At 39.7% G+C, this 17,149-nt stretch overlaps 1 protein-coding gene across 1 annotated transcript; it reads left to right on the top strand.

Annotated features, from left to right (window-relative positions):
• The first annotated feature begins 575 nt into the window (after positions 1-575).
• Positions 576-16,898, top strand: Amtn (amelotin). Its single transcript, XM_075942782.1, has 9 exons — positions 576-629; positions 2,154-2,237; positions 4,106-4,171; positions 5,474-5,563; positions 7,920-7,955; positions 9,317-9,343; positions 10,164-10,437; positions 15,865-16,064; positions 16,824-16,898. Exons 1-9 carry the CDS (start codon positions 576-578, stop codon positions 16,896-16,898), a joined length of 906 nt encoding a protein of 301 aa, XP_075798897.1.
• Positions 16,899-17,149: the final 251 nt, after the last annotated feature.

Below are 17,149 nucleotides of genomic sequence, written 5' to 3'. Positions count from 1 at the left end.
GAAATACATGTAATAGACTTTATTTCTGTACAACACAGCAAGAGCTCCATATAGTTTGGTGCTTGAGATATTTACTCACTCTTACATGACAAAACCAGTAAATTCGTGAAATGTTTTGCAAAACATCGGGAAGTGAAGACAATTGTCTTTTATGTTGTTGTTGTTGTCTGCACTTTTGAAAATTATACAGGAATGTCTTCCACAATACCCTCTAGTCAAATCACAGACATTGGGTAACACAATGTCTGCAGCTAATAACCCACCTAATGAAGTGTTGGGAAGTGAAACCAAATGATTTCATAGATACTTTAGCCCTGATTGGTCTCTCGAGTTGCCTGTTTCCTGTAGCTGAGCTTAAATTCCTTCTACAAACACAAATCAGCAAAAGATAAATATTGCACCAGAGTAAAGTGGAGAAGTCATCTGGATTTTGAATATCATTTTGCCTGGTAGCATAAAGGTAACATTACTTGACCAGATTGCAAGTAGAACGATCATTTTTTAGCATTATCTTCTCTCAGAGGTTTAAAAAAAAGAGTAACACAATTTTGTTCTTATAGGTAGCAAATCGAAACATGAAGACTACGATTCTACTGTTTTGTCTTCTAGGATCAACTCAGTCATTACCAGTAAGTGCAATGTGTTTACTTTATGTACTGACCAGGCTCAGCCATGTCTCCTTTACAGACATTTATCTCTTCCTGCTTTTCAACAAAACCACTCTGATCTGTGACCCACTTTTTAAGTTTTCTGATTTTATTATACAAAGCAAAAGATGGTAAACTAATAATGTGTTCATGCAAATTTCAATGTTTTCATTTTTTTAATGCATCCATTTTATCACAGAAGAATTTCAATTGTTTGGGTAAAGTAATAGAGTTAACATGACAGACAGAGTGGGCGACTATTTTATTTTCCAAAACAAAATGAAGATTTCTTTGGTGACTGGTTTTTTGTTCATGACTAAAAGGGTAAACAACACTTTCTGATTTTTCTATGTGATAAGCAAAACATCTAAATTGGATAAACTCTTAGCTATAAAATTATATGATATACATTATAAAATATCGAACAGTTTTTACTTAACATGTATCATTACAAAACATGTTGGCATATAATAGATTTTTTAATTGGGGGTGGAGAACTGGTGTTCTATTATTGCTTCAGTTGTTCTAAGTTATTTTATAGGTATAGAGATAGGCTATTTGATCACCAAGTAGATTTCTCTTTGATCAAGATGCTTAAGATATACAGGGAAAATGCAACAGATTTACTATGAAAGAAGAAAACACTTGAGCTCATTTGGCACTTCCATACTCATCTGTACGACCAACAGACTACTTGGAAACACTCCAGATTGCATACTTGTCCTGGTTGCTAAAATGCAGCGATGAGAAGAAAGCTAGGGAGTATGATCCCCTAGAATTCACAATGGCTACACATATCAAATCATTGTTTGGCAAAAAACTTAGATTGTAAAGCTTTCCATGAAAAAAAATTGAATAGAGAGAATGAAACAAAATATGAAAGACCAACGCATTATTAAGAAGTTCTCGGTGCAGACTTAATGTTTGAAACAAGGTCAAAAATATGTTCCAAAAGTTGGCATCACTGGAGGACCACCCATCCTTCCCTCTGAGATGCATCCAGCAACAAAAGCATTCTGGGACCAGACCCAAGAGAAGGGTTCATTGTATTCAGAAACTAGATCACTGCAGTGGTCCCAGTACTGACTCTGACACTCACCAGGTGACTTTGCACAGTGCAAAACTGACATGTCGCATGCAAGGCAAACATGGGAAGGTTCAAAAAACTGCACTTTAATTCAAATATTTCAAGAAATATAAAAACAGATGTATACAGAACTAAGACTCAGAGTGTAACACAAGTCCTAGCAGAGGAGAGAAACAGTAAATAAACAGGAGCCAGAGACAAGCACTGGAATCCCACATGCCCAACTTTTTCACTTGTCTTCCAGGCTCTGATTCCAAATCCAGCCGAACAAAAAATATTTGAAGACTTAAAACTGCTCAAAAGACAAGGAGCTTAAATTTACATAGCTCTTTAAGGGACAATCTGTTAGCTTCCTGACATAAAAGGATTCAAAACCTCAAACACATCCCTTCTGCTTTAACAAATATTTATATTCACAGAAGCAGATTAACCCTGCTTTGGGACTTCCTCCAACGAAAACTCCAGATCAGGTGACATTGTTAAGTCAACAGCAACCAAATCAGGTAAGCACCCAAAAATAGCAACAACTTACAAACCAAGACAGGAAGCATGTTAAGACTGGTAATTTTTTTTTATTATTGTGTTTCTTTAATTTTTTTGACTACAAATTTTTTTTTATTGAGAAAAGGAAAAAAAAGTTTCCCCCTCCTCCCAGCCTCCATTCCCCTCCCCCTCCTCCCAGCCTTCTCCCCCTCCCCCCACTCCTCTCCCCCTCCCTCTCCAGTCCAAAGAGCAGTCAGGGTTCCCTGCCCTGTGGAAAGTCCAAGGTCCTCCCCCCTCCGTCCATGTCTAGGAAGGTGAACATCCAAACTGGCTAGGCTCCCACAAAGCCAGAACATGAAGTAGGATCAAAACCCCGTGCCATTGTCCTTGGCTTCTCATCAGCCCTCATTGTTCGCCATGTTCAGAGCGTCCGGTTTTATCCCATGCTTTTTCAGTCACAGTCCAGCTGGCCTTGGTGAGCTCCCAATAGATCAGCCCCACTGTCTCAGTGGGTGGGTGCACCCCTCGTGGTCCTGACTTCCTTGCTCATCTTCTCCCTCCTTCCGCTCCTCATTGGGACCTTGGGAGCTCAGTAAGACTGGTAAATTTTTACAAATCAAGATTTGACAGTCTCAGTCCTCAAAAGAATTGCGCCCCTCCCCCTTTGGAATAAGTAAGAAAAGAAAGCCAGTGTACTTGCTTTGATGTTTAAATGAAGAAAGCAAAGCAGCCTCATTCTTTTCCCTTTTATTCATGTGAATTACATGAGCAAACTTTGTTTTAATCTAGAAATCTAAACTAAATGTAGAAAGCTTTGAAAGTGGGTGGTATTGCCTATTTACAAAACTGTGTCCTTGAGATTCTATGATACTCTGATTTGCTGAAAATGACAGAAGAGGTGTACAGAAAAATAACTACAACTTATCTCTAGGCTCTCTCAATCTCTTTCGCTCCTCCACCTGTTCCCCACCCCCGCCATATATGTGGTGTGTGTGTGTGTGTGTGTGTGTGTGTGAGAGAGAGAGAGAGAGAGAGAGAGAGAGAGAGAGAGAGAGAGAGAGAGAGCGTGTGTGTGCGTGCACATGTTTGGAGATAAGAGGCTGACCTCAGGAGGCCTTCCTCTGTTATTCTCCTCCTCTATTGACTAGACTGGCAGGCCAGCGCAGCCATGGGATGCCTCTTTTCCACCTCCAGCCCTGGAATCACACATGTGGCTGTTTACATGAGCGCTAGGAATCTGAATTCAGGTCCTCATATTTGCCCAGCAAATGCTTTATTCACTGAGACCTCCCCTGTGCCCTCTCAAAATTTTCTTTAGTTTCATCACTACCAATGAACTGATTGTTGCTATAAAGCCTGTTTTTTCGAGACATTTAAATAACCTTGAAAACTGTTTTGGCTCCTATGTTCCCTGCCACTCCAACTCTCATTCATCAGTGCCTTGCCTTCATGTAGATTATGAAATATGAGTCAAAAATATTAGAAGTTCAAGCTGTCTCTTTAGTTATTGGACACTGTAGATCATTCAAGTGGAATCAATCTAACTGCTGAAAGAACCTGTATCTTATACTATTAGAGACATTCTTTAGGGAAAAGAATATAAACCTTTATGTGCGAAATTGAGTGACTACCAAGACAGAAATATAACTAAATAATAATCATAAATAAATCACTTGATAAATATCATAAACTTGGCATACTACTAGGCCATCCAGAACCACACAGGAGACAATGAGGCCTCATGCAGACCATTGGTGAGCAGTGAGAGAGCTGATGGTGACTATAACTTGGAGAGCAGTATAAACTACCTGAGACTATCTATCTACCATTGAGGCTGCAGTCCAAAGAGATAATCTCTTGTCTAATGCCCAGTTTCGATGCCCCGCAGATCTTTCCTTCCATAAGTCTAATACCACTAGCACAGCTGCTCACCTGGGGCTCAGACCTGCAATTGGTAAGTACTCTCCTACATCACCGCACTACCTTTGGTTTAATTAATCTGGCACCTGATACTGAGCATGGAGGAGAATCAAGAACATATGGAAATGTCTGTCCACAAGTGCATATGCACACACATTCACTGCACACGGGCTGGAAGAGGAGCAAGAGGATATTCAGAGAGTCGGGCGCCACTCAATAAACCTTCGAAAGCTTTTCTCACAGCCCCTCTGTAGCACTGACCTCATTCTCATTTGTAATCTCCAGATCCTGATACCTCTTCTCTAAGATCCTGCCCCAGCTTCTGCACCAGACCTTCCTTGACAGCCCCTAGTATATCACATCCCACATAAACACTATGATTGCTATTGTGACCCTCTAGGGTGACAACAGGACAGTAACATCTTTGCTCACAGAACATCTTTAAAGAGTCATCTGTTTGGGGAAGAAAAGCATTTCCCCCATGACTTTTCCAGTGTTCATATTGAAATACAGCATTAACCCATGCTCCAGACTCGGTATGTTTTTCTGTATCTCATAACTTTGTCTGGAAATACCTATGAAATAATTCACTTCTTAAGGGAAAAAAGCAATCAGAATATGTCCAATAACCATTATTGCATACAGAAGGGAGTAAATTACCTAAATGGTCTCAGAGATGACAAGAAAGAATTTTAATTCCTGGGGAAGCAGAGACAAGCAGCTCAGTTTGTAAAAGCAAAAGGCCAACAATCTGAGTTTGAAGCCCAGGAACCACATAAATAGGAAAGAAAAAGACAGGCACAGCGAAGTTGCCCTCTGACTTCGACAAACACATGCTTAGCATGAACATGTACATACTAATTTTTCTTTCTTTATAGTTTAGTGTAGGAATTTGATAGGTGGCTCAGTAGTTAAGAGCACTTGCAGAGGACTTGTCTTCTGCCATGCTACAAGTCCCCACACCGCTCTTGTAGAAGACCAGAGACTTGGTTCCCTGCCCTTGTGTAGATCAGCTCACAAATTCCTGGAACTCCAGCTCCAGGAGGCCCAATGCCCTCATCTGCCCTACTTAGGCACCTGCACTAATATACATACAGACAAACATACATACACACATGCTGACACACATGCATACACATAAAAAACAAATCTGTGCTAGAAAATTAAACATCCGAATTTTATCTCTGTGATTAATTACACACACAATAAAATAGTATGAACTTATGTAAGAAATTCTTCCTTTAAATCTATATTTTATCTTTAATAGACATATTTTAGGGTCCCAGATGTTCAAACTGAAAGAAATATAATGAAAATCTTCTCTGATGCCCCACAGCTCAACCCTACCACTGGATTGGCACATGGTGCACAGACACTCCCTTTCACCCTGGGCCCGCTGAGCAGACCACAACAGCTGCAACCCCAGGTAAGCGGAGGGAAAGGCTTCCTGAACTCAGGACATTTTCCCTCAGCTGAAGCTATGGGATCAAACAGTCTTCTTCAAGGGTCTTATAAACTGTAAGCAGATGGTTTGCAGGTGTTTGTTCTATGAACACAAAATGGCATGAATTGTTTCGACACCTTCAAATGCTTGCATACAGTGTTATTTTCACTAACCGCATAGTATGCTGCTATATACATAATTTCTTACTGTAGAAAGTAAGAAAATTATTACCACACCCTAGCAAGAAAACATGAAGGTCAAATGCCATGCTAGTATCTACTAGATCACAGGATGGTGACTTAAAAATTAAAATATTTGAAAAGAAAAATATTTGAAAAGACTCAGTCCAGCATCTTATTCCCCAGAGTCAGAGGCATTAGTGAGCATATTATAAAAGGTTTGTACAGAAGATCGGACATTGCACATTCCCCAACGCACAGCAATGTTAAATCATTGATTCCTCAGTCTTGCTGGGAATTCCCCAATGTCTCTGGGCCAGGCCTAGCTCCAGTCCCTCTAACCTGCCTCTTCCTATGTAGAGTGGATAATTTTTTGGAAGAACTTTAGAAGCATATATTTTACATAATAATGGGTCCCATTATGACATTCTCATACATGCCTATGAAGTATTTCTATCATAATTACCTCCCATTTCTCTCCATGTCCCTCTTCTCGTCCTCCTCCCAGTGGTTGGCCTTCCTCTTTCTATCTAATCTCCCTTCTTCTTGCACATCCTTTATTGTGTGCAGTCAATGAGCTTGATTAGGTTAACGTACAAAAGCACAGGTGAAGTATCACTTAAAGAAACACAAACGACTTACCCATGGCTATGTACTAAAGAAGATTTCTCTCTGCTACCCCAGCAAGTATTAACTCTGAATCCTCAGAGAGGGGTGGGGCCTCGTGGGTCCCTCCCCTGTCCATGACAGAATTTTCACAGTTCCCATCTTATGCAGGGCTTGCACAGGTAATCACAGCAGCTAAGAGTTCAAGAGTGTGACAGCCCAGTCCTTCCCACAGGACAGCATTGCACACCACTCTGTCCCTTCCTCCAGCTCTCCCATTCTATTTGCCACACTCTGTGCTTCCCTCTGAGCCTCTGACACTGTGGTAGAGATGTCCCTCTTAGGGCTAAGCACTCAGTGATCTTTTTATTCTCAGCATTTAGATCAGTTTTGAGTCTTTGCCATACCTGTGACCCATAACCAAAAAAATAAATAAATAAATAAGACATAAAGAGGTTTCTCAAAATAAATAAATAAATAAAGAGGTTTCTCTGACCAAAGATGATGACAGACAGAAGTACTAATTTACAGGCCGAAACGTAAATGTTTGAAAAGCAATATAAAGTTGGATCACTTTCTCTGACACAAACCTACCTTTGTAGCCTTTAACTACCAAAGCCAACCTTGGGAAGAAAGGATGCAGAACCACAAAGCTAGTCAAATCCCAGCTCTCTGTGTAAACAGCTGGCGCCGTGTGGGCGAGTTATTTCAGCCTGGTAGGACTCACCTTCCTCAAAATGTAGAAGAGGTATTAAAGTAGAGGCTTCCTCTGACTGTTGCAAAAATTAAAAAAATAAGTGTCTAGAACAGTTTGTGCAACGCAGTAAATACACTCATGTTCGCTGTCATTACTTCAGACAACTTCCAAGCAATAACTGAGACAAGGTATCTCCTTTGTAATTACACTGCTGAACAATTAGGTTAAATTTTGTTATCATGGTCACTTATGTACCCACCCAGTTCCCCTTTTTATTTATTTATTTTTGTTCCCTCCACTCCAGTTTTCCATTAAAAGGAGATTTTAATTTGGTTTTCTTCACAACACCCACCCTGACAGTTGTTTGGATTCGTTGTTCCTCTGCTGTCATATTTTGCTGCCGGGAGACAAGGAGCTGACTACTACTACAGAAAGATGTGTGCCTGTCACTGTTGGCCTGACAGGCACTGCTGTGCCAGCTGAATGGGAAAATGGCAAGAGCAGGAGCCGGTCAGACTCAAATCCTTCAGGGTGGTACATACTAAGTCGAAAGTCAATTTTGATGACTTTTCCTGACACTGGATTTCCTGTGGAAATCAAAATAAAAGCTTAAGACTTGAGTTTCTTTTTTGTAAAGTTAGGCTAGCTTTTTTTTTTTTTTTTGGAGCAGCAGAAAATACACAGCATGCCAACTCCTCATCCATTTCAGCAAGCAAGCAACTCGTACCCAGTTATCAGTACTTCTCATCTACCTTCCAGACCTCGACTGTGGCTGTGGGCTGCTGAGCAAGTGGGACCCCTAACCCATCCCCTAGTATTCGACTTTAACAGTGATTTTTGTCCCTTTATTTTTTAGATGTTACCCATTATTGTGGCGCAACTTGGAGCTCAGGTAAGACTGTTGTGATTTTCAGTTGCCCATGTGCAGAGTATTTCTCTTGTCTCAATTCACCAATCAAGCACCAGGATTCTAACTCACTTTGCACTGTTTGAGCACTGAAAATAGCAAGATATAACACTTACTTAGCCCTGGCAGGCTGGAAGGTGCACTTCTGTGTCCTTCACGGTACCGTTTCAGTTAACGACACAATCTCTTGTAAACATCATCACTGCATCCAGTCTGAAAATGAATGAGATACAGTTACCCCTCTAGCCGCACCCTTAGTAAACAAAGCAGCCAGTCACCCCTGAACCACACTGTCAAAAAAGAAATAACTTAGTGGGATTAATATGATGACCCATGATGTGGGGGGTTATTTTTAATATCAAATCTATTTTAGCCATATGTGTTTATCCCACAATGTTCAACCTCTTTTTTCTTTCTTGTCAGTCCTCAACACTTTCTTCTATTCCTATTAGTTTTTACGAAAGTACTCTTGAGCTCACTGATAAAATCATCAAAGACCAAAACCAGTTTCAGCATTAACATCAGATGGCAGCTCCATTCCTAAAAGGAGAGGTGAATATTAATACGAAATCCCAATCAACCCTTTGTGTTTAAGCAGGCATCTGTATAGCTTATTAGGATGTCCTTGAGTTTGTAATCCTCCTGCCTCAACCTCTCCAGTGCTGGAATTACAGGAGTGTGTCATTCACTACACCCACTCCTATTGGCTCTTTATGCCACATCTTGAGACTACATCTCAAGAAAAGAAATTCTGAAGTGCAGCAAAGATTTAGGTACCACATACTCATTAAATAATATTTGTGGTGTATAAAATACAGCTAAAACTTAAATTTAAGACCAAATCAAAACAGAAAAATTCAGTGAACTACAACATAGCCATAAATAAATATTACATAGCCATTTAAATTGCATTTATCACAATTTGGCAATAACACAGATAGGGGTTGTTACAAAATACTAAGAAAAATAACTATATAAATGAGTTTCTATTACATGAAGAATAAATTTGTAAAACAACACCTGGAAAAAACCATCATACATAAATCATAGGATTATTTTTTCTGTTGCTTTCCGTATTCTCCAGATTCTTTCCAATGTATATCTATAACCTAATTATATATATGTATGTATGTATGTATGATTTTCAAAGCTAAGTCACATTATTCAATAATAAACATGAGCAGTCTCAAACCACATGCTGACATGAGTTTTATGATACAGATACCAGATCATCCAATTTCTTTATAATACTGAGAAGTATTTGGAGGTTTTGAGTTATATTATATACATTGCATTGAATATATTGAAAGTTCTCTAATTGCTTCTATTTGTCATTTTGCTTTTAGGGTACTCTCCTAAGCTCAGAAGAACTGGTAAGAAAAAAATCTCTTAAGTCACTACCATTTTAAATTCTTCTCATTTCTCCTAGTGTCCTCTGCCCTTCCAGCTCTTTCGATTACATCCCCTCCCCCACCTTCTCCTACCATGAGCTGTGCATTTTTACAGCTCCTTGGAGTTGATTATTCTTTCTCAGTTAAAGATTTTGTCATCTTTCTCCTACTAGTTTCCATTAATTTAACTTTGCATTAGCTTTCTATATATTGCTATCAGACTCAGTATTAACCCAGAGGGCCACTGCACACGTTTAAACTTTATTTTGATTAACTTAAATTTTATATTGAAGATTATACATTATTCTACAGATGTAGACACAAAGTAATATAAATACTGACTCTTCGGGAAGGATTAAATCTGTTGTACTTTCCATTTTATGAGAGTTCTTTTTCTATATTCTGGTAGTAATGAGTTAATTCCTTCTTATAGACACAAATAACTGAAGAATAAGAATTAAAATTTTTATTATCCTCACTCATAATTTCTATGCAATTATGCACAGATCATGTTTATAGACATGTATTTGGACTACTGTGGTATCTAAACATGACAACAGAAATAAGTAATTGAGGTAGCATCATAGTGTAATGAATTAAGTAAAATGCTGCAGACCCCCGAGTAGCTACAGCAGCAGAAACGCTGCAGGTCCTCAAGCAGCGGCAGTGGGCAGCAGGTCTTTGACTTTAGCCTCTCCCTTTGGCCATCCCTATCCCACCCGGCTCTCCTCCCTCTAAACAAAAAAGATTAGTTAACCTGGTTAAAATGAGTTCTTTTCTTCTGTTTCCTTCCCTATAACAGCCAATAGCCTCACAAATCTTCACAGGCCTCCTTATCCACCCCTTGTTTCCCGGAGGCATTCTGCCCTCCAGTCAGACTGGGGCTAAACCAGATGCACAAAATGGAGTCCTTCCTACGAGACAGGCAGGAACAAGCCCTGTTATACAAGGAACCACCCAGGGCCAAGTCACAACTCCTGGGGTCACCGATGATGATGACTATGAAATGAGCACCCCTGCAGGCATGCGCAGGGGCACACACACCACGGAGGGAACCACGACAGACCCACCGAAGAGTAAGTTGTCCCACCTTACACCTTGCTCATCACCATGAGGGGCAACAGCAGAATGGCCGGGAGGGGTTCTTTGCCTTGCACTGACAAACACAGACCTCAGGCAAGGAAAGGAGCCTTCTCGATGCGCGTGGGCATCAAGACACATGAAGCAACAGTTTTACTAGGCTACTAATCCTAGTATTAACCCAAGAAGAAAACAATCAGTTGTTGATATAACTTCCACAACACACATACTCACACACGCGCACGCACACACACGCATGCACATGGGGCCTATAACCAACTTGGAATGAGCCTTAGGATCACCATAATATTGCAAGGAGCCACTGGTAATAGTCTGAAATTCACCAGGGGTACACCGCCCATCTGCATTCCCGCATCGTGTGTAAGCACGGGATGTTTTTACCTGCCTCTAAAATCAATCACCTTGTTTCTTCTAGGAACTCACAAAGCTGCTTCAGATCTCTTTGACTAGCCCACACCACATTTGGAGGTTTGTGAATCGTCTTCATTAATCACATGATGGAAAATACTAAGACACTGTGAAAGGTTTCGGGAGGCATGAATTCTTAGTTTACCTGAGATTTTCTTTGAAATTTCAGGAGATAAATTGAATGAAGAGAATGTCAAGTTCAAAAACATCATTAAATAGATCAATTTGTCTTTGAAATTCTTGGTATGCTACATCAAACCTGGAAGATATGTATATTAAAATATATTTTGAAAACTGACTTTTTCTTCTTCGGGGCTGGAAGAAAGTTGGATGCCTTCAGAAATGTCTTCATGACTTTAAGCTTAGAACTTCCTTTGGAAGTGGGAAGTATTTCTGCCAAGAGAGAGGTTGGTTTGTGATGTGGGGATAAATTCTGGCCTACACATAATCACCTCACAACACATTCCGAGAAGAAACAGAAATTTAATTTTCAATAAGCAAGTTATTTGTGATAATTTATGGCAAACAATAGAAACGAACAAGCGCCAGCCCAGGAGCGGCCCTAGAGTCAAAGCTGTGGAACTGAGGCATTTGTTTCTCACATCTTACAGCTCAGAACAGGAAACATCACTAACAAAAGCACTCAATCAGACCAATGTGATACTCTCTGCCCTGTCCACATAAAAGGCACAACTTAATCTACTTAAATTTATAACTCAGACAACTGCTTTCATCCGGGTTGAAATTGAACCAGCCCCCAGAGTTGTGGGATATACTGATCACACCTTGACACTCCTGAGACTGCCAATAAAGTTTTCATTGAATCAGACAGTAGAGCTAGCTAGTAGGTGAGCAGAATTAGCCATAGATGTTCTCAAGGACCAAGAACATACAGGTACAGGAAGCAGTAGGGAGGGGCTTAGAAAGATTCATTGGTTTTCTGGATTGAGGAAGGAGAGAGAGAGGAAGTCACTGGTTGTTTCTCCACCACTACTCAGATCAATAAGGTTTTTACCCGGATATCTGACTCCTGAGTTTTATTTAATAATCAAACAATATAAGTAACCACTTCACCCTAACCACCCCCCATCAAGTTAATAATGTTTCTCGGGATGTGTACCTGGGACCATCAGTATATAATAGACCTAAATATGCATCATGAAATTCATTCCTTCCCAAGTCCTTCAGTGGTTAAAGACTTATCATCAGTGTATCTACAGATGCTCAAATATGCATATAAATTGACACTTTTGTGTTTCAACTTCAAAAAAAATCTTCAGCAAGAAAATGGTTTTAGTCTTGAAATCTCATGTTTGATATAGCAGAAGATACTATGATTCTTTCATCTGCTTCTGCATTGAATGTTAAAAACTTTTGCAGTATACGACTCAGACAGGTAGAATTAAAAATTAAAATAACATTTGACTGTTACTATGAAAATAGAGTTACTTTGCCAATACATCCAAAGGATCACAGAGATCTTCCAGTGATCAAATGTTGAGAACAACTTTGAGCAAAGTCACATCTGTTTATCTTTGCCCTCTTCGGGTTACATATATTGATCTTCACACATAGAAATTCCCACTGTTTGTTTTACTATTACATGACCTAACACAGTAATTCTGATGACATCAACTTGACTCAGTCCCCACCCAAAAATTAGAAATTGCAATAAACTTAGTTATAAGTGCTGCATAACAAATATACCCCTGAGTGGTATGACTGTCCTGGTAAATGAGGCATCGGTGAAAACCGAAACTGGTGTTACCAATTTGCCAACTGAAAACCGGTAGCATTTTCTTAGACTAGTCCCTGGCTTCAAATGCTTAGACATTTTTCCCTTTTGTTAATGGCATAAATGCCCACTTTTACCATACACTTAAAACATAGTCCCATAGTGACACCAACTGTGACCTTTCACTTGGGAAAACCCTGAGTGACAAATGAAGCATTCCAAGTCATTTCTGAACGGAACTACCAGAAATAACTATTCACAAACCACATAAATATTCTCCCCTAAGCCTAAATTAATGTATCCCTAATTTAATTTTCCTTAGGCACATTCAAAAAATACCTATGACCACACCAATGCCATCTGACACAAGTTCTAGTAAGACAAAGGAAACTCCGAGGGGATAGAAGTCACAACTAGCTGTGGCTAAACTATCTTAACTGTATGCTGGTAGCACAACCTATAACCCCAGCTACTAAGGAGGATGAGGCAGGAGGATCACAAGCTCAAACGCTGTCACTGCTCTAGAGGAAGTTCAAGGCCAGCCTGGCCAACTTAGTTAAGCCTTCTCACAATAAAAACATAAAAAGGTCCAGGGGGCTAGGAGAGATGTCACAGAAGTCAACGTGCTTGACATGCATCTACAGTACCAGTTTACTCCCAGAATCCAGTATAAAATGCTGCTGGGCATGGTGGCCTCCTGTAATTCCAGTCTCAGAAAGTGGAGACAGGTATGATGGCTACCAAAACAAACCCAATGGGAAAGCTCTGGGTTTCATTGAGAGCCCCTGCCCAATTAGATGATATGGAAAAATCAATCAATAGTAATGATTTCAACAACTTCAAGTTTCCACAAGCAACACACACAAATGGGGAAACAGGCTGGGTGCTTAATTCAATGGTGGAATGTGCTTGCCTAGCACATGAGAGGTCCAGGTTCAATCCTCAGAAATGAATAAAACAAAGATGGCTTACTGTTGCAAAAGCTACAAAATATAGCGTCTTGTGAGTCAATTCCTAGCATCATCTCAAGGCCTTGAGAGGCTGAGCACCAAACAAAGGGAAATGGTGTACGCTGAGGGTATGGGAAATATAAAGCATCTGTAGAACTTGAGTCCTAATTTACTTCTAATTCTAATTTAGCCATCAAAGCTTGAACAAGGTAGCAGATATAGAAGTCCAAAGAATAGCTATTAATAAAATACAACTCCAGCCTCCTACAGAATTTAAAATTTTCTAGTAGCCACATGGAAAAGGTAAAAAACAATCAGATGAAATTTTATGCCACTAAAAATCTTTTTATTCAAGATAACCAAAATACAATTTGATAAAAATTCAACATAAAGTTTTTGATGGTTCATTTACCTTTTTTGATGCTACTAAGTCTCTGAAATCTAATATATATTCTAATATATGTTCCCATTTAAGCCACATTTCAAGTTCTTAATAGCAACATGCAGATGGGGAGTGCTATATTTAAAAAACTAAAAGATTTTCAACATTTGTGAGTTTACAGAAAAGTGAAAGAGAATGTAGACATTTTTCAGTTCCTTTTTTCCTCTTCTTACACAGTTAATCCTATCATCAGCCTCTTAATGTGGTCCCTTTTTTGCAACTGATGATCCCGTACTGATACATTGCTACTAGCTGGATTAGATATTTTACATTAGGGCTCATACCTAGTGTTGTATGTTATATATATTGATTTTTAGGTTGATGTAAAGAATATTTTGCTGGGTTCTAGATAAGATGGAATTGAATTTGCAGATCAGATTGGGGAAAACTGACATTTTGACATGATGAGCTCTACCCACAGACATAAAATATCTTGTTAGTGATTCATGATTTTTAAATTTATCCTATTAAAGCTTAATGGTTTTCACAAGTGTGTTTAAGTTCAAGTTTAACCCCTGGTTATTCTTTCCTTAAATTCAGACCTGTGCTCTCCAGGATTGTTATGTTTAAAACACATACAAAAACCAACAATGGTTAGTATTTTAAAAATAGTTGCCTCACATTTGCAAATGCTATGATTTGCTAGGAATCTCCGCCCCCTGGTGGTTTCCAGGCAGCAAAACTACATGCGGTTCATTAAGTAGAGCTAAGAGACCAAGCAATACCTGCAAAGAATTAAGTCTCAAATCCGACAGCCATTCATACAGCAAGTGGAGACGAAAGGTGATTAAGGGTGACGTGTGGGAGAAGCCAGTGCCCCAGCAACAACATGCAGGTTTTCTCTCAGGGACACACTGGCAGACTTGGCCAAAGAGATCAACCTAAGGTGTAGGGAGTCATGTTCAGAAGACTGTGCTTATCCATTACTCCTATTTTTCTCATCATTTTATTAGCATTTTTGATTCTAAAGATTTTATATTGCTCCTGTTGCAATGTGCTATGCCAAATTTATAGCTTACGGTTTTCAACCATATTTTTTAAGGTTTGCTTTCAATTTCTTGAATGTATTCTCAGCTGTTTAGAGTAAAATATAATTTACTTATCTTTACTTCATACAGATTTTTATACGGATCAGTTTCTGTTCTCATTTTTCTTCATGGAATTTTGCCTTCCTATTGATAGAGTGGGTATACGGTGCTCAGTGAGATTGCTGGTCCCAATACCTGATTGTTCTCTAGAAACTCAACTTCTACTGTCCTGTCTGAGAGTTGGTGATGAATTCTGATAAAGAACCTCCCTATGTGGTACTTGACTCCACCCTATGACAAATAAGAAGTGATTATTTCATAAAAATAAATACTAATCACAGATTGAGTATTAACAGTCCCATCCTAGCCTAAAGGAAACAAATAAGAATTGGAGGGGCTGCTGAGATGGCTCAGCAGGTAGAGGAGCCTGCTGCCAGTCTTGACGGCATGAGTTCAGTCCCTGGGTCACACATGGTGGAAGGAAAACAGACTCCAGAAACTGTTCTATGGTTTCCACATACATGCCATGGTATGTGTGGGCTCACACGTGTATGTACACACAGAGAAAAATAAAATGTAGTAAAAAAAATAATTTCATATGGAAAAACTTGTTAAGTGTGGTGTGCTTGTGTGTGCACACATGTGTATATAGACTAGATGCCAAAACGTTATATTATTCTTTCTTTATATTATGCTTATATGTGGACTGTCCACACATACACAATACACACACACACACACACACACATGAATAGTTACTCCCCAGCTAGTGGTGCTGTTTTGGGAGGTCTAGACATAAGACCCATAGAGGATGCTGGGCCCTGTGTGTGCTGGTCCAGAGAAGAGCTGGGCCATCTCTGCTGCCAGTCTAATCCTGTTTCCTAAACTATTCAAGTGTGACCAGCTCCACGTTCCTACTTCAGCAGCCATGAGAAACTGCACCGCTTTGAACCACGATCAAAACAAGCTTCTCCTGTCCGCTGCTTCTGTAGGTACCTGCCACGGCAACGAGAAAGTAACTGATACGATCTGCACTTGTGTGAGTTTCCATTCGGAAACTAAAATGTCATAGTGCTGCTATAAAGCATATGCACTAAATTTTTAAATCTTTCTTGATTATTCTGTTTCTGTATATGCAGGTGAGGCGTATGCTTATCATGTATCCACAAGATAGCCAGAGAAGAGCATCGGGTACCCTGCTCTATCCCTCTCCACACATTTCCTGAAAAGGGCTTTCTTACGGCACAGGGCTACACTAAAGCTGCCTCTGCCTCCCCAGGGCTACATTAAAGGCAGGTGCGTTTTGCCTGGCTGCTGAAATTTTATCTTTCTGCCAACATCTCCGCAAGCCCTCCTGGAGCCTGCAATGCTTTCTAAGCTGTTGCCGCACAGCAAACGCTGAACCCTAGAGCTACGGGTTAATTATCGTGACTGTTTCATAAAGCAGTAAATAAAAATCAGCTCTTAAAAGTACAAGAAATAGAATTAGTGATCCAAACCCCACGGCTCATCTGCTACTGCTCTGTACTCTTGGATGACTATTTTCTCAAACAACTTTAGTAATTACATTTTAAAACACTTTGTTGATTACCTACACTTATTCGTCAATTTCCTGACATAGCTAAGGAAATTTTATATTTGAAATCTTTACCTGTGTGGACATAAAGTAAATTTGGAGTTTCCTATTACTTTGTTTTGGGTTGTTTCAGTTTGGTTTGGTTTGGTTTTTCTCCTTCTCCCAGCCCCGAAACTGGAATTGGTGCAAAGATTTTACTTTTTTCGCTGTATCCTTCTCCAGTGCTCCAACATAAGCAGCTATGGCGACAGAAGCAGGTGCTTGGTGAGAAGAGAAAGTGCTAGTGTTGCAGAATGACGTTCACCCATGGGAAATATCTGACCGACTGACAAGCCCTCCCCGTACAGGACAACTCCAGTTTAATCAGTCCTCGCCCGTGGGATATCAGATGGAGGTAACAAACATGATCTGGGCTTCTAAGGTAAAGGAATTCAGCAAACATGGAAAAGACTTGCATCCAAAGGGAACTTTACTTCCTCCCACCAATATGAAGTGAAATGTATAGACAAGCACTCTTGTCTTGATGAAGGATGGACCAATGCTTGATG

Source organism: Microtus pennsylvanicus, chromosome 12 (assembly GCF_037038515.1).
Source record: "Microtus pennsylvanicus isolate mMicPen1 chromosome 12, mMicPen1.hap1, whole genome shotgun sequence".
NCBI classification, from domain to species: domain Eukaryota; kingdom Metazoa; phylum Chordata; class Mammalia; order Rodentia; family Cricetidae; genus Microtus; species Microtus pennsylvanicus.
Note: the sequence above shows the minus strand (reverse complement) of the source record. Positions and strands in the feature narration are given on the sequence as shown.